This window comes from Lacerta agilis, chromosome 10 (genome assembly GCF_009819535.1).
Source record: "Lacerta agilis isolate rLacAgi1 chromosome 10, rLacAgi1.pri, whole genome shotgun sequence".
Classification (NCBI taxonomy): Eukaryota; Metazoa; Chordata; class Lepidosauria; order Squamata; family Lacertidae; genus Lacerta; species Lacerta agilis.
In genome coordinates this window covers 15,794,664-15,813,475 of record NC_046321.1, presented here as the reverse complement: position 1 = coordinate 15,813,475, position 18,812 = coordinate 15,794,664, and the positions used below count along the sequence as shown (strand labels likewise).

Below are 18,812 nucleotides of genomic sequence, written 5' to 3'. Positions count from 1 at the left end.
GTGTCTATATGATGAAATGTTTATTTAATAGAAATTGCTTGCCTATGTTACTACCACCAAGCATATTCAATATATTTCAATTTCAGCAAGCACCCTGAGAAATACTTAGATTTTGAACATGTCCATTGCTACAAGTATTGATATTCTTGAAAAAACAAGTAAAATAAGACGTCTAAGAGACTTTTCCTGTATGTAACAGCTAAAGTTAGGCCACAAGTATGCAATTGGATTACTCTAGAGTAGCTGTTAGCAGTTTCTATTTATTATTTATTAAATTTATATCGCACTCTTCCTCCCAAAAGAGTCCAGGGTGGGGGGGGGAGTAGTAAAACAAGAGATATTAAAAGCAATTCCAGTGCAGATGCAGACTGGGGAATATATCAACTTAAAAGCCTTGCTGAGAGAGGAAGGTCTTCAGTTGACACCAAAAAGACAACAGATGGTACTTGTGTAATATTTAAATAGTGGGAATGCCAAATGGAAGGTGCCACAACACTAAAGGCCCAACTCCTATACAGTAATGTATGGCACAGAATCCCTGATAAGATGATGCCTGCAGGAGGAACTCCTCTGCAAAGTACAGTGATGAATTGGCTATATAAGGGATATGACAATCTTTCAAGTAACTTGGTCCAAAGGGCAGCTCCATATAGAGGACATTGTAATAATCCAGACTAGAGGTTACCAGTGCATGGATGACAATGCTCAGCATAACAGCAAATAATATTTTCTTTAAAATTAACAGAAGCTGTTGCATGGTTTACAGGTACATTGAACATTTCAACTATAAATTGACATAGATTCAGAGGCCCAACTGTAGTTTTCACATGACATATTTTTGTATTTAGGATCTTGTTTTAGAAAAGAACTGTAACAACATTATATATCCACATTATCTAGAGAAAAATGTTTCTACTAGACACAAATCTATTAAGCTGTTATACCAGTTTAATGACGTCATAACCATGCCATTCAAGCTTTAGATGTGTATACATGAGAAAGTCACAAATATGCTGATATATGGGTTTTTCGCATAATATGTACAAATGCATATACCTTGCGAATAATGGAATGACTTGTAGAAGAAAACATGTTACTTTAAAATTGGCATAATCTAGAAAAGCCCGCAAATAGAATGGGTAGCAAGAATGCAGCTTCTACTCATTCAGGGGGATTTGCACAGAAGATGTTAGCACTGAGTTATGCACTCAGTGTTTGCACAATTTAATCATGATGTGTGTTTTTTCCACTTTACCTGAAATTTATATCAAGAAAACAATTTTGCTGCAATACAGAAAAAAGATTAATTTTTTGTAATATAAATGAATTAAAATTTGGTAATATTAATACATGTTTACATCCTGTTTTGTTTTGTTTTTTAAGATTTGGAAGCAATGAAAACAATTCTCCCCACACACAAAAATTAAAATCATTTAAAGATGTTCCACAGGTCTGATACTTAACCTTTTTATGAAATACTTCAATATCCAGTTTAGAAGTGATGTAAAGGAGAAAATAATATTATGTTAACTATTGAGCAATTTGTGGAACACTCAGCCTGGTGGAACACTCTTGTCACAAAAGACCAGGGCCCTGTGGGATTTGACATCTTTTCTCAGGGCCTGCAAGACGGAGCTGTTCCACTAGGCCTTTGGTCTGGGTCCAGTCTGACTCCTCCCCCCCTTTTTTCCAGGACCTTGCATGACCTCTCTAACCCTTCTCACTGGCTCATATGAGACCAGCACAAATAGCTGGGCCTGGTGAGCACTTAATGTTTCCAACCCCATAGTTATAGTTATAGTTATAATTTGTAAGCTCCCATCGGATTTTATTCTGATTTTAAGCTGTATTTCAACCAATTGTTTGATCTTATGTTTTAATTTATTATATATTTTATGTTAGCCGCCCTGAGCCTGGTCAATATTATTATTATTATTATTATTATTATTATTATTATTATTATTATTAGTGCTAAAAATATGAAAGGTTAAAAAAATCTCTCTAAGCTGTTGCTATAATGCATAACTTCATTCAGTCATTTTGATATGGAACAACATTCCAGTTTGATTTAGTTAAGGTATTATGCTAGGATTTAAAGTAGGCTGATTAAGGCTGCAATATTATATCCACTTACTCTTGGTAGCAAGGAAAAACTGGTATAAAAGGATAATTCCTGGATCTTAGTTTGGGGCAAGTACTCTGGTGAGAGAACCCCAGCAGATATTTAAAATCACTAAATATGCTGCAAAGTCTAGAAATATAGGTTGTTAGACCTTTAAAATATGTCCTTGTGAGCTTCAAAACTTCCATCTTCCCCATCATATAAAAAGACCACATGTTTAATAAGTTTTTAATGGTTTACTTACAAACCCTCCAAAGGTCAGATTCGTGTGCTTTTCCATACAGCCTTCAGAAAAAGTTGCACAAACAGTAAAAATTGGCTTAGTTACACTGGTATAGTCCTAAATTATTGGTATAGGAACACAAGAATGGCTCATGAGAGCCATGCAGTCTGAGCTGCAGTAACCAGCTCAAAACCTCTTCACATGATAGACTGAGAGAACAAAGGCTTGATTACCTAGTCCCTCCCAAGGTGAGCTAAGCATGGCAGGACAACTACTGTATGGTCTTAACCCCTTCATGCATTAATTAGACTTAAGCATGCTTGTTTTATGAGGCTGGTTATCTCACACTTACCTGGAAGTAAGACCCATTAGAAGTAAGACTTCTGAGTTGATATGTATAAGATTACACTGTTATATCAAGAACTATGGTTTAACCAATTTGTGGGTCAGTATTGCCTGACCCTAAACAGATAGAAAATACATTGTCTTGAAGCAAGAAAATGATTTGAAAGGAATGTGGTGGCTCCTGGTTTTGAAGGGTCCATGGACAATGCACACTCCCTGGGGGCACCTCCCTTAGGGAGTCTACCTCTACACTGCCATTATCATCAGCTCCTACAGCTCCTCTTTCTCACCACTGCTACCACCAACTTGAAGCAGATAGCCAATGAGCAAACAGGTCATGTCATTTTCTGTTCCTCCATTTTACCACCGCTGCTGCCTAGACTCAAGCAGGAGGCAGGTGAACAAGCAAGCAGTGGTGAAGAGGAGAAGCAATTGTCAATGGGGCCCCTCTGCTGAGTTGCAGACCCTCAGCAGTTGTCCGACCATGCTTACCCTTGCTGTCATTGTTGCTGGAAAACTATGCAGCACTTAATTTTTATATCCATTATGCTCTTGGTTGTAAAATAAAACATGGTCAGTATGACCGAGAAAAGAGAAAGGACCCATGGAACATAGAGACAGGGGATTCAATGCAGTTCTGTATTGTTTACGTGCAGAAAAATAATCCCTTCCCATTAGGATGCCCAATAGTGAAGGCCAAACCATCCAGGAGTGCAAAGAACTTTTGTCCCTACCATAATAGTAGCCCCAAATGCAATTATTTATTTATGTCATATATAATTATTATTACTAGTAGTATTTATTTGTCGTGTTTTACACCAAAGTGTTTCAAAGCAACTTACATTAGAAAAATAGAAATAACAAAAGACATCAAAACCAAATATAAAAACAGCAACAACAACTATAGTGTCAAGCATGCTTTCTGGGGAGAGCATTCTGCAAGTGGAGAGCCACTGCTGAAAATAATTTCAGTTACGCTTAGGGAACAAAATTATTCAACAATTTTTGCATTTAACACCCATCCCCACCACCACCAAGCTGCTTTTTCACATGTGGAGAAAAGATTAAAAACAGCTTGGGGGGTAAATGACCTTCAGCAAAAATGGCTGGAGGAGAAAAGGTTAAAATCATTCTCACACACAGTACTATTCCTCTTTGCAGTATCCTGCAGCTGCTTTTTATTTTAAACAAAAACCAGGAGGCCATTACATCTGCCTTGCACTGCCAGCTTGGACCTGAATCATATCCTAATTAAATAAGCAGTAAAAAGGCACAGAAAATGAATTAAAGGTTAGGTGTACAACTTTTCAAATAAAAATTAACTGGCAGCAAATTATTTCTTCCTGCCTGCCCACATATTTGAACTGAAGCATTTTACTGTGAAACAACTCTGCTACTTGGGGGCTTCGAATCAGCCTTCATGTATAGTTTCTTTTGGATATATAGTTCACTTTCAGACTCAATAAATACTAGGAAGAAAGGTCTTGAGCATATTCAATATTTCAACTAACCACTGTGTATTTTTGACTTTGGGCTTTTATCACTAAGTACTGTGTATTGAAAACAGTGTACATCAAGGTAGACTGAATAAAAATCTGATTGATACATGGTCAATGCTGGCCTTATTAAATCATATGAAGCAACCTTATGGAAAGGAAGCTGCCTTATACTAAGTCAGACCAACTATCCATCCAGCTCAGTATTGTTGACACTGACTGGGAGGAGCTCTCCAGGGGTTTAGGCATAGTCTTTCCAGACCCTACCTGGGAATGCTTCAGTTGACATGCAAATAATGTGAACTGCTATAAAGCCTTCCCTAAAAGGACCTATAAGTTGTAATACACTAGGAAACTTACCTAGCATATTTGAACCTTGGAAGCTGTGTTAATGTGAAGTACTGAATTACAGGTGAAACTCGAAAAATTAGAATATCGTGGAAAAGTTCATTTATGTAAGCAATTGTTTTCATTACCTACTGGAATTTAATATATGAAATGGACTCATGACATGCAAAGCAAGATATGTCAAGCCTTTATTTGTTATAATTGTGATGATTATGGCATGCAGCTGATGAAAACTGCAAAGTTGAGATTGTTAATTTGGTGTTCTCATCAGCTGTACGCCATAATCATCACAATTATAACAAATAAAGGCTTGACATATCTCGCTTTGCATGTCATGAGTCTATCTCATATATTAGTTTCACCTTTTAAGTTGAATTACTGAAAGAAATGAACCTTTCCACGATATTCTAATTTTTCAAGTTTCACCTGTATGTCTACCATGTAGCTAAAGACACTAATTGGAACCCAATGTCCATCCAAATAAACAGAAGAATCATTGTTTGTCTCTTCTTCCTAAACATATAAACATTGTCTTACCAGGTCAGCCCAGCATATTCTAACAATTGCCAGTCAGATGCACCAAGAAGCTCACAAAGAAGGCATCATGGAAATAGTTATAACCTGATAGTCATTCATAGCACTGGTTAATAAGATCCTGAATACAGTAATGCAGTTTTTACCTATCATGGCTAATGACCTTCGGAAGAAACCTGGTCTATGTTTCAGTTATCTCCCATGCTGATTACTGCAGTCATATTTCAGCTAGTCCTTCATTGTCTCACCTTGGTACACTTCCATCCATCCAGCATGCTCTTCTCTGAAACAAATCCACCCTTTGTCCCATATGCCCCTTATGCCTGGAACTGCCTCCCAGAATGCCTCTATTATATCACCTCCCATATTTCCTTCAGATCGCTCATAAAATTAATATTTTTCTCTGGAGCAACCCCTTACTCTCCATACACTATTATAATTAAGATGAAGTATGTATAATTGAAAGAATGGCATATACTTTTCCTGTTAGTCTTACTTCTGTTTCCCTCCTCTCACCCTGTTGTTTCTCTTGTATCTGTTTTCAGATTTTAAGCCCCTTAGGCCAAGGATTTGTCAAATATATTTTTGTCATATGCCATGTACATAGATAGTACATATAAGCAATTATAATGGCTATAAATTTACCTGTCCTCCATGAATTTATCTAATCCTCTTCTGAAGCTATATAAACCAAAGGCCATTGTTTTATGATGAACAATCATCATCATTAGTTAATTATGTAGTTTTTTTCTGTTTTTAACCTATTGCAAGAAAACTGAACTAGATGACTCTAAAGGTAAAGGTAAAGGGACCCCTGACCATTAGGTCATCGCAGACGACTCTGGGGTTGCGGCGCTCATCTCGCTTTATTGGCTGAGGGAGCCGCCGTACAGCTTCCGGGTCATGTGGCCAGCATGACTAAGCTGCTTCTGGCGAACCAGAGTAGCACACAGAAACGCCGTTTACCTTCCCGCCGGAGCGGTACCTATTTATCTACTTGCACTTTGACGTGCTTTTGAACTGCTAGGTTGGCAGGAGCTGGGACCAAGCAACGGAAGCTCACCCCATCGCGGGGATTCAAATCGCCAACCTTCTGATCGGCAAACCCTACGCTCTGTGGTTTAACCCACAGTGCCCGGAGTCTAGTAATTTCAGAAAGAAACATGAATGTATCTTCAATCACTCCACTCTCTACATAATTAAAAGAACACTTGTCATATCTCCCCACTCCATCCCAGCCTGCCTAGATATGTTTGTTGAAATGGGGTGACCAGAGCAGCACATTGTATTCTGAAGTGGAAATATAATAAGGTTTCTATAATGGCATTGTGATACTTGCTATTTTATTTCCATCTCTTTAGTAATAATTCCTAATCATGATTTTTCCTTAAGTGAATTTTCCACTATGGTCTCAAGAGATCTTTTCACCTCGTCAAAACTCAAGGTATGAACTATTTCATTACTGCTTTTTACCTCTCATATGTGATTCTTTCTAGGAAATTCTATGCAGATATCAGAGTCAAGTATTACTACACAAAGGGGGTATTATATTCCACTGGTATTGCTGTGCTATGTGTATGCTTCCTTCAAAAATATTCCCAACTATTAACAAATAATTACCTGGTCAATTAAGATAGTAGGCTTAAATTCTTAAACAATGGAAGATAGCTACTTGAAGTAATAGGCAGTATCTTCCAATAAGCTAAAGTCCTGCTACACTCTTCCCATCACCAAATACTGTTCCCTGACATATCTCTCAACACCATAACTCTGCAATCCAAGGATGGCTGGGCAATATTAACATTGTCATTTAACAGCAGCTAAATACCGGTATATGCTGATATATCACGATGTCTGGAATGTATCTCAGCTTCTTCTTCCTCCCCACCTTAGGGGAGGAAAAACCCAAATCAACAGGGCTGGCCCAAGACATTTTGGCACCTGAGGCAAACCTCTAAAAATGGCACCACCACCCCAAGTTGTAAGTAGTAAGTGAAGATCTACATTGGCAACAGTGTCTGGGGATCAAATCAACCTTACCTGATTTTGATGTGGGAAGTAAAGGCCGTCACAGGGGAGAAAGGGACCAACTCTGGGCTGGTGGAGCCCAGGAGAGCCCAGAAGGCAGCCCTGCCATTTCCTCCCTAGGGATGGGAGGAGACCAGCAGTGCCTATTTGCTGAGTGGCCACAGTGGAGGCAGAATTGATGCAGAGGGCTGCTGAGAAGGCAGCAGGACCAGCTGCCAAGGAATACACCACAGCTGTCGCTGCCACCGCAGCAGCAGAAGCAGGTGGCAATGCACTCCTGTGAGGCTGGATTTGCTCCCGCTGTGGCTCCTGCCTGAGGCAGTTGCCTCACTCTGCCTCATGGGTGGACTAGCCCTGCAAATCAGTATGTGACATTGTTGTAAATCATTTGCATAAACAAATTAAAGTATTTGACTTTTCATTATAATTGCCAGCACTTGGAATGGTAAGATTCACTGTAAATATATGCTAGTTCATATACTCAAATGATATTTGAAACCATTCATTCTATGTCCATTTCTGTGAATTTTAGGAAGTTAAAAACAAACTGCTGAACTACTTAGCATTATTCCTATGTGCAGTGCTTTTTTTCCAGCTGGAGCACACCAGAGCACAGTTCTAGCACCTCTCAGGTGGGCACCATTATTGGCTGGTGCTACCCCTGCCCGTTTCTTCCCTTTACGTACTTCTGAGAGAAGCCCAAAATGAACATTTCAAGTCAAAACAGAAGCTGGCCAGCATGTGCGAGTCTATACTTTGTTTTAGATCTATTACTCCACCTAGCTCCTAGCCACTTCTAGTCATGATTCGTCAAGCTACGGGGCATGGCCAATTCATATTTCCTTTTCTTCAATCTGTCTCCTGTGTAGCGGCAGTGGGCTTTCCAGCCAGGCTTCTGCTGTTGCACGCACGTGCGTTTGCACAAGGGCCCTTTTGAGCTGCCCTAGCCATCTGCCTGAATCTAAGAGAACAAAGGAGGCAGGGGCACACTTATTTGACCTGCACCAGAACCAGGGGTGACCCCCAAACCACCTAGGGAGAGATTACCATAGTGTTTAACTCAACTCATTTTATTTCGGCTTTAAGCCCATATACATAACAACCAAAAACAGAAACAGAACAGCACAGTCTGGTTTACAGTTACTAACAATAAAATAGATAAAAAATAATCAGCTGAATAGAATATAATAAAAGTTAAATTAAAATTTCAAACTGTATATAACAATCCATTATGTTTCTTAAGTGTCAGGACTGAGGTCAGAAATTTTGCCATATGTAGGGTTACAATCTGGTCTGTATCTTACAACAGAAGAGCAAGGTAAGTCTCTTCCAAATACTCTGGTAATTTTTGAATTAATGGGAGTAATAAAGTCTTTCGGGCATCAGAATACAAGGAGCAGACAAACACTATGTGATACAAAGATTCAATTGAACGGTTATCACAGGCACATAAGACTGAAACTTGGCCCCTAGAAAATCTGTGAAAAAGAACGTTTGAAGGGAAGACATTAAACCGTGCTTTAATAAAAGTGAAACGATGACTAGCAATAGAAAGAGTTGGTAGATAGGCTGGTACTTGAAGTGGGGGTACAATGCCCAGAGATCTCGGTGAGCATGTCCCTCCACCCAGCATAATACTGCGATGCAGCTACCATAGTGTTTAGTGCTTCCATGGGTTGTGAACACAGCTGTTGTCAGGGCTGCCCTGAGTTGCCTGGCTACTTACTGTAACAACATCATGGTGAATTCTGGCACCAATTTTTCTTGTGCAGCTTCCTAAAATGCATAGAAATGAACATAGGGTGGCATTGAACGAACCTGTACTCAGAGTAGACCCACTGAAATTAATGGACCTAGTGTAGCCATGTTTGTTAATTTTGATGGGTGTCCTCTATGTTAGTTGAATACCACTCATAGAGTGGATTGTTTGAAACCTAATTGTGTGTATAGGTATATATGTATTCATGGTCAAAATAGCATGAGAAATGTTACTTTATGAGTGTTTTGATGTTTGTATAATATGTGGAATCCACACACCCCTACCTCAATGAGGACCTGTGCATGGAAACAAGAACTTAGCAAACAGCCCCTGACAACTACAACATGTCATCCAGAGGGCTGCTATATACACATGGACCTGGTCAGATCATCACTGCCAATCAGAATAAAAAGGGAGAACGAGGCACAGGATTCATCCCTTCTCCTCTTACAAGATCAGGGCTGTTGGTGGAAACCTAATCAAGGCTGTTGCATACACATACAAGATTGGAGCTCTTGTACATATCACCAACCTATTACATACTACATTGTCTGCTATAACTAGAGAACTATATGTTCTAATAAAAGGGGTTTAATTAGGCATTGCTAATGACAGAAATAACATTTTAGCTTAGTGCAAATATAACCCCCTGGAATTGGTTGTCTGTCAAGGCCAATCCTCATGTCAAATTTAAATGGTGAACTATTGACAGACTTGCATTCACAGTGCAGTGGGCACAATTGATTCCTTGAGCATTTATACTGGTGTGTTTGCTGTTATTCGGCTTTCATGCCATTTTTTTACTGTGTTTTAGTTCTTGGCCTTTATTTTTCTCTACCTCCTCCCTTAACTATAGGGATTCTGCTCTTCTTCCTCTATAAATAACAATTCACAGTCAAGATCCATCCAGTAATCTTGACTAATACTGCAAATATATACCATTTACACAGAGATAATGATTTAAGCCATTTTGATTCTGGTGTATCTTTTTGTTGAAATTGCAAGGCACAGGTATACATCCAATTATCAGACTTTAATTAAGAACAAAAGAGTTTTCTGGATCAAGCCAATGGCCCATCTAGGCCAGTATTCTTTTCTCCCCCATGGCCAACCCATAAGCAGAACCTGAGCACAAGAGCACCCTCCCCTCCTGTGGTTTCTAGCAACTGATTACTGCTTCCAGCCATGGAGGCTTCCAACCATGGAGGCAGACAGGCATCATAGCTAGTAGCCACTGGTAATCTTATCCTTCATGGATTTGTCCAGTCTTCCTTTAAAGCTATCCAAGTTGGTGCTCATCACTGCCTCCTGTGGTAGCGAGTTCCATAGTTTAACTATGCACTGCATAAATCTTCTAATATTCAGCTTTACTGGGTGTTCATGAGTTCTGGTATTATGAAAAATGGAGAAAGAACATTTCTCTATCCACTTTCTCCATGCCATGCATAATTTTATAAACTTCCATCATGTCACCTCTTACTCACCTTTTCTCTGAACTAAAAGTCTCAAATGCTGCAAACTTTCCTCATAGGGGAGTTCTCCATCCCCTTGATCATATTGGTTGCCCATTGCTGAACCTTCTCCAACCCTATAATATCCTTTTTTGGTGAGGAGACTACTACTGTACACAAAATTCCAAATGGGATTGCATCATAGATATGTATAATGATATTATATTAGTAGTTTAATTCTGAATTCTCTTCCTAATGATCCCTGGCATGGAGTTTCCCTTTTTCACAACTGCCACACATTGGGTCAACCTCTTCATCAAGCTATCTACTTTGATGCCAGGGTCTCATTCCTGGTCAGTCACCACCAGTTCAGACCCCATGGGCATATATGTGGAATTAATATTTATTTTGTGCTGCCATGCATCACTTACACTTGTTTACATTGAATTGCATTTGCCATTTTGCCTCCTATTCACTCAGTTTGGAAAGGTCTTTTTGGAGCTCTTCATAATCTCATTTTGTTTGAATGACCCTGAATAATTTTTTAGCATCAGGACTGCTCACTCTTAACTCTAGAACATTTATGCACAAGTTAAAAAGCACAGGTCTCAGTACAAATCCTCAGAGAATATCTTCTACATCTTTCTATTCAGAGAACTATCCATTTATTATTATTCTCTGTTCCCTGCAACTTAACCAATTTCTGATCTGCATAAGGACCTCTCATTACATATTACTTAGGAGTCAGAAAGCTTTTTGAAACTCCATCACTATACTACATCAACCAGATCACCTCAATCTATATGCTTGCTGGCATATGCCGCCTTGTGCATCTTTTGGCTACATAAGGATCCACATTCAACTTTGAACTTTGGAAATAGAATGAATGTTGATATAATGTTCCTATTCTGTTGGTTCTTCTCATCTAGAACTTATCTAGGGTTTGGTTTTTGTCCTTACTTGCATGGTTGATATAAAGGACATTGCCAAAGGCCCTGTTCCATATTAAATTTGGGCAGCTGACTCTTGATGCCATGGTCAAAGAAAAGGCAAATGATAGCCCTTGAGGGATCAGAACCAGGGTTCAGCTCTTAACAAGTATATGACACGAAAATCTGACTCAGCATTAGAATTTAAGACATAAGGCAGGTGTTTTTGCAGCTGGTTTACCTGTGCAGGCAACTTCTTGTTTAAGTGGTATTGAATGCACAGCTAAATGCAGAAGTCCCATAGGTTAATGATTCTTTTTCTGTGACTTCACACTGAGTCCCCTCTTCCTATGATACACCGCTCACACAACTAAGGTGGCTACAATAGTGTCAGCACTGTTAGATACATAATCAGAACTCCAGACATAATTATGATTAGGGCCTCTACAAGTGTAGCACCATAATTAGACCTACAGAGTCAAGACATTGATGGTCAACTGGCTCCAGGAAGACTCAGTGTTTCTGGACTTACAGCATCTAGAGTTTAAGAATCAAAATTCACAATAGTTACATAGGCTATAGAAAAAAGTCTGAAAGCAACAAGAGGAAGCAGAACTGAAACAGGGAACAAGATACCTTTTAGCCTAAAACCCTGTTGGATATATGTATGCCTGATGAGAAACTACCCTCCCATCAAACCTTATGTCCTGGGGTAATCAATAAAATAAGGTACAAAAGTATATAGCACTTTCCAATAACTGACTTCCACAAAAAGCAAGTCCTGGATCAGGCTGGGACCTAGAATGGGATGGTGGGTTTCCATTTGTTTTTATTCTGGATTGAAGCTTGTCACATCCACACCGTACATTAAAAGCACATGCTTCCCCCCCAAAAAAAACCTAGGAGTTATAGTTTGCACCCTACAGAGTTACAATTCCTTGCACCCTAATAAACTACAGTTCCCAGGATTTGGGAGGGAGAGTCATGTAATTTAAATGTATGGTGTGGATGTGATCCACACTGAGATTCTAACTAGAGAACTGAAATTATGTATTTGCAGCAGCAGTGGTAAGTGCTGAAGGTTAGGTGACCATGGTGTTTATCTCCAACCAGGAGAAAATACAATAACCTACAAATTAATTGGTGGAGATTACTATGCTTGACAAATGGGTATCCTGAGGTCAGTGCTTGAATTCCAGCCTTGACAATATCAGATATTTTTGTGTTTGCAAACATTTCAGGAAATGGCCTTCTCATTGACTTTTCTCCTGTGCACTTGAACTTATGTGTGTCATATTGTGTTCTGTCAGAGACAAGGATATTGGTCAGCATGAACCTCAAATGAAGGTATTTTCACTTAGAAGTCCAACTTCAACACTCTCATCAGCAGATGCACAATGTGCAGCCTTTCAATTTTTATATTACTGTATTTATTAGTGCTAAGAAATCCTTAACAATTTTTACAAATTCATTTTGTTCACTATAAAAGATGGCTGATACAGTTTTGAGATATTACTTTTATCTATTCATGCCTCATTGGGGGGAGGACACAATTTTGTACTCCTTGTATAATACAGAAAAACTCTGAGATGTGCATTTTGCAGACCATACACAGAAGAACCCATGTGTGATTGATTCTTCAGGCATTATGAATATATGATAGATGGAAAGGTTTGTTCTCCCTTTCTTGACATGAATGTAATGAACTTAAAATTACAAATAAAATAGCAAATATCACAATGCCTTTATAGAGATCTGAGGTGCATCCCCATTTAGGATACTGTATACCATTTGCAACTGTTGTCTCATCTCAAAAAAGATGTGAAGAAATGGAAGATGCACAAAAGGACTTGAAGAGGTGGTAATGGTATGAATGTTTTGTTTTTTAAAGGATCAGACAAATTAATGGAGGATAAATTTAACAATGGCAATTAGCAATGATAATTTCAGAGGCAATATACTTTTTACTACCAGATGCTAGAGGCAAACGGCAGGAATGGCTACAACCACCATGCCTTGCTTGTGAATTTCCCAGAGACTTTTGACTGGCATATATATTGTATATTCAGAATTTCAGTATTTTTCTAGTTATGCATGGTATTGCTAAAGTGTATTACATTATCTTGTTTAATTTTAGAAACTAGAAGAAAATACTGAAATTCAGAATACACACACACATACAAAAAATGCTATGAAGTTCTGAAAAATAAAGTTAAATATTAGCAATATTGGTCAAAGGACATACATATCAAAAAGAGAAAAAGATATGAAAAAGTGTGTTATAACAATATTTTAATAATCTTAAACCTTTGCTGCTAGAAGCAGAATCCAAGAAACAGATACCTATCACTAATTGAGGTAATTTTTTCAAGGTTCAGCACATCCGTTCCCCTTTTCAAAAATGTACAAATAATTTACTTGTATGGTGTATGCTTTAAGCATAAGTGCAATGTCTGTTTAAAATAGTACACAATGCAAATATGTGAAATAGTTTCTGAGTTTTCCTTATAGCATGAACAGCCTATAAGAGTTCCAGAATGTAGTCGGCAGTAACACAAGAGCCAGTGCATGGCAATTGAGGGAAAATGAATTCAGAATAGTGCTTTTGCAAGTGTGGCTGAAACATGGATCATATCAGCCCCAAACCAGATGCCATAAATGTCATTTGTGGCTTCCCTGCAATTCACTACTTGGTTAATGTCAATAGCCAGTATTGAGCTGATGGAGATCTGGTCAGGAAGTAGAATGATAAAATTCATTTGTTTTTTTACTACCCTGTATCTGCATTGGATTAGCAATCCATCAGCAGAAAACAGCTGCTATATATAAATGTCTACTTTCAGTTTTAGCATTTGGTAAAGCATGCAAAGGATTGACTCGCGGTACAGCCAGACTTATAAAAGCATCTGATTAAATTTCTGTCTCTGTGTTTCTGAAGCAGAACCAGACTCAACAGCATGTATAGAACTTCAGGTTCCATTCCAAGCATCTCAAATGTTTAATAAGCACTAGTCTGGAAAAGAACTGGCTGAGGCCATGGAGGGTGCCTAAAAGACAGAGCAGAAAGCAACTCTACTTTTGGGCTGGTCATTGGCCTGTTTAAGACATTTCCATTGTTCCTTAAATCGTTATATAACTATTTCCCTAAAAGTCTGTTTAAATGTATACTTTCTGGTTGCAGCATGGGTTAAGATGTTAACCAACTCTTTTTAGTACTGGAAATACCAGTACCAGTACTCAGTAGTAAAGAATAATTTAAAAAGTTGCAATCCTAGCTGTGGGATACTGAGGAGAAAAATGGTGCCACTTACTCTAGAGTAGTATTATTTATATTACTGAACTATTCCAATTAAGTACCGGTAGTTCCAGAAGCTACTCTTCTCAGTAGATCACAACTTTTTTTTCTATTGGTCTATAAGCCAACTGATGCAGATTCATACCCTCCATACGTTTGGTTTGAATGTGCATTTTGTTGCCTTGGCGGTGGGGGGAGCATAATTTCCTTGACCCAGGTTGAATTTGATCCATTACATTCTTGAAAATCAGCATAGTCTCTCTATTGTGCCGTCCTATCCCCCCCCATTACTTTCCTCCATTGCTGTGGTGTTCTGTTATTCCTGTGTTATCCAAGACATAGCCTATTGGGCCTCTTCGCTGGAGACTTATTACAGTTTATCTCTGTCTGCCTTTCTTTAAAGCCAGCTGAACATACCCAATGCTCTTCCTCTATGGTAAGATCTAACAGAACCCTGCCCCCCCCCCAGCTGCTTCTGTGACACACTTCTTAATCTCCTAATACACTCCCTATTCTCTCTACCCTGACCATCTAGGTTTCTGTCTCAAAGCTTAGCCTAGTTATCTCTGCATGAAGCCACCATGTTGTGTTTCTGTTTGTTGAGTCTGGTGTTCACATGAGCTGTTGATTATGCTGCACATGATGTGTATTTATTGGGCATCCTTGAGCTTTCCTTCAGTCAAGTTAACTGTTGTCTACGTTCTAATAAATAATTACCAAGAGAGAATTAGAATCCTTTTCAGATTTTCTGTTTGTTAAGTCATGAGCTCTTTGATGCAATGGGATTGACTTGCAAAATGAATTGAAACTATGAACAAGGTCCACATTATTTTTGTGTGTGAAAATTACCCATACAATGGACAAATAGCACAAATAGAATAAGGTGTGGCAAAGAGAAAGTCACTGTGCATTTGCTCCAGAGTCCAGTCCTGAGTGCCTGACAACACTCTTCAAGCACCTAACCTATTCAGGCTTGAAGTCATTTAGCAGCAACCCTCTAGTTCCTGTCATGTGGCCCTGTTCCTGCTATCCACTCCTAAAGCATCATGTCAGCACCAATTATGATATTCACTTGCTATGCACCCTGCTTGGTGCACCCTTCTGGAACTGTTGCAAGGGGTGGGGAGAGATCGAAATTCACCCTGGCTTGGGCCAGGACTAGCACAGTAACCCCATTCTGAGCTGGGGCTGCTGGCTGCTCCTCACCTTTATTCATACTGTCATTGCGGCAGCCACACTTGCAACATCCCAGCATGCCTACCAAGAAATATGTGTATTTTGTTTGATTGCAGGCAGAAATATTAATCACACATTACACTTTAGTGCATAATAACGCTGAGGTTTCCTTATTGATGGACTGAGATGAGTGTTAACTGGAGGCTGCTACAGTGAGAAGAGATAAGATAAAATAATGTGACTCCTGCATGTCTGTCAGTGGTTGCAATTATGTAAATACAACAAAACAAGAGCTCTATTGTATTCCATACAATGTAATACACCATTGTTCCAATCTTAAAATTGTAGCTATGCATCACAATTTCAATGAGTTCAGTAACCTTACATTGGCATAAATTTCCTCACTTCTTGGTGAAGTTGGGAATAATGGGACTTTGGGGAAGGGATTAGTAACTCTTAAGAAATAATGGGATTCATTCCTTCTCTCAGTCCAAATTTCATAATGCTCATTGGGTTTACTCCACAAATACAGAGTCTTTTCCCTTAGCCTCTATTTTCTTAATTCTGCAAGCAGGATATGCTGAGCAAAACAAGCCAACGGTGTTGTTTAGGGCACCCCCTTGGAATCTCAGCTGAATTTTCTGCCCTTGAACAACAAATAGTCCCCTCTCCCACTGGTTGTAACAGAAGTGTTTTCATGCAGAATCAACTCTAGAAAAAGTCAAAACTAACTACTGTTATGCAGGCCACAAGCCTACTGAAAACAATGTACTTTAGAAAAAAATAAAGGCCAAATGGACTTGACAGTAAAACATGGATTATGGTTATAGCATCTTAACAATACCTTATTTTAATAGAAAAGGTTGCATGTATTTTATGTAAACTAAATTATTCAAGGAGAGAACTTTGTTCTATGTCTTGGGTGTGGGTGTAATTTTGAGCTCTTAACAGGAAATCAAAGGGATCTGTTCTCTCCTGGTATACACAGTGATAAGATCAGATTGGGGTGTTTGTGTTTTTGGGGGGTGATCTGCACTGTTTCCTGGTTATGTACTTCTTCATTATTTGGCATCAAATTCTTCGCCCTGCAGCAATGGAAGAGAAAGGGGACACAATATGTACTCAGAAGGGGAAATGTTATTTCCTCCCACAACATCAGGCAGTGCTTCCACAGCACATCTAGTAGAAGAGCAGAAGAGTTTCTTAGGGCACTAGAGGAAACAACCTACTTAGCATGGTTTGGGAGCTTCATTTCCCACACCCACCAGCAGTCTGCCTGGCAGGGAGTCTTCTCACAAAAGCCAAGGCTAACTAGTTGATCCCACTTGTTCAGGAAACTCTTGCCTTGGCATAACGTAAGTGCAGAACAAGGAATGTTCAAGCTAGTCACATTCCCCTTGGGGAATTGGATGGGGGAGGTGAATACTGAGGGACAAGGCAGGAGCTGTGAGAACAGAAAAGGGCAGTTAGGGGAAAAAATCTAATTTAAACTCTAGGGACTGTTAAACAGTAGCAGTCAGGCCAAATAACTGCTTTATCAGAGCAAGGCACAGGCTATGGGAAATACCTAGGGGTCATGAGAAATATAACCGAGAACAGTGAGAACAAGTGAGAATGTAGTACAAAGCTATTTTTTTAAAAATCAAGAAGTGGAAAGATTGTTGGATCCTGAAGAAATCATTCTAGCTTAGCTTGGTTTATGCAGTGCAGGCCTCTTTGAAAGGGATTCCCCATTCAGAAGGAAACTTTGGAATTGCTGTTGTTCCTCAAATAACATGAATTAAGTATATATTGGATAAAGTTTCAGTAAACCTTGGCATCTTTAAGGTTAACATTTTTCCTGCAGAGGAGAAAATTCATGGGAAAACACATGTGGATATTATATTGCTTTCCAGTATAATTTGTGCATCTGCTCTCATGAGTATTTCTTCAGGGAATATATATTTCATCGGAATTGACCATTAAGCCCCTCATCTCAGTTTAGCACTGTCTGCATCTTGCTATTTTGCTGTTGCTTACAACTGAAGACTGATCAGCTACCTCCTTTTTAGGTGGGCTGCTTTCTCCTACTACTTCTTCTATGGGGTCTGTCACAAGTGAAGCAAAGTAAAGCACATTGTTTTGCAGATGTTGTGCCGGCTGGGCCGTAGCAATTACCGTAGGTTTCCATTAACTGCATGCTCAGCTCCAAGCTTCATAAATATCCTTCAGTAAGCATGAAAAAGTCCTTGCAGAAACCTGAATTGGCATCTCTGTATGCTGGCCAAAGAATGTTCCCAGAAGACCAGGTAGTCTTCAGATAGCCATTTTTCTTTCTTCTGGCCAAGTGGAACAGAACACTTATGAGGAGCAAAGGCCATGGCTGTGTATGCACCCATTTAAATCAGTGAGAAAATTGAACATAGGTTGAACATCAGTGCTCAGCGGACCCACAGGGCATGCACCACAAGGCGGGTTGGTTATATATTCAAGCTAGATCATCAAAGTAGCAGACTGGAGCAGTCTGAACAGCAAGCAGGGCATTAGGAGACAGTTTCTGTAGTGTCCTCCTGTGCTGAGTAATACTTATTGCCTGAGGCATGAAGTACTTTGTTTCCAACTCCTCCTGCTTGTCACCATGACCAAGCAGCAGGAAGTTGTGAGCAAAAAGAAGGTCTTGGCAGTTACACCTGTTGACCAAATTACATATGGGGCAGTTTCTCAGTCCATACAAATCCAAAACAAAATAGCTTTCTTGTCTCACAGGTTATGATTTCTCAACCAAAGGAATAGCAGAAACTGTGCCTTACACTACCAGCAAGGCCCTTGAAAAATATTTATTGTTAAAATTGGGGTGTGTGAGAGAGATTTCGGATAATGCCACTGAAGAACCATGGGGAACTGTTGAGGAATGAGGAAGAAAAAAAATAGGCTAACAATTTGGTCCTAGAGGACAATTTATATATCTGTATTCATCTGTCTGAGCTTCTGGGACTAGTGAAAGATTAGAGGTCTATAAGGCATGGGAACAGTGCAGTGAGCTCTTCCTGTGAAGTAGCATTTTCTGTGGCCCAGGGTCTGTGTTCCTCATCTTCTGTTGTAACTACTGCCCTCTGTGCCAATGGGT

General features: G+C 39.3%; 1 protein-coding gene across 42 annotated transcripts in view; it reads left to right on the top strand.

The window, feature by feature from the left end:
* Positions 1 to 18,812, top strand: part of CACNA1C (calcium voltage-gated channel subunit alpha1 C) — a 487,946-nt gene that overhangs the window by 438,954 nt on the left and 30,180 nt on the right. For 31 of the 42 annotated variants that reach the window (XM_033162041.1, XM_033162040.1, XM_033162078.1 and 28 more), the window contains one exon: positions 14,934 to 14,966. The exons of the other annotated variants lie outside the window; for them this stretch is intronic. In XM_033162041.1, coding sequence (XP_033017932.1) covers positions 14,934 to 14,966 — 33 coding nt within the window. The remainder of the gene's footprint in view (positions 1 to 14,933; positions 14,967 to 18,812) is intronic. 42 annotated transcript variants of the gene reach the window in all.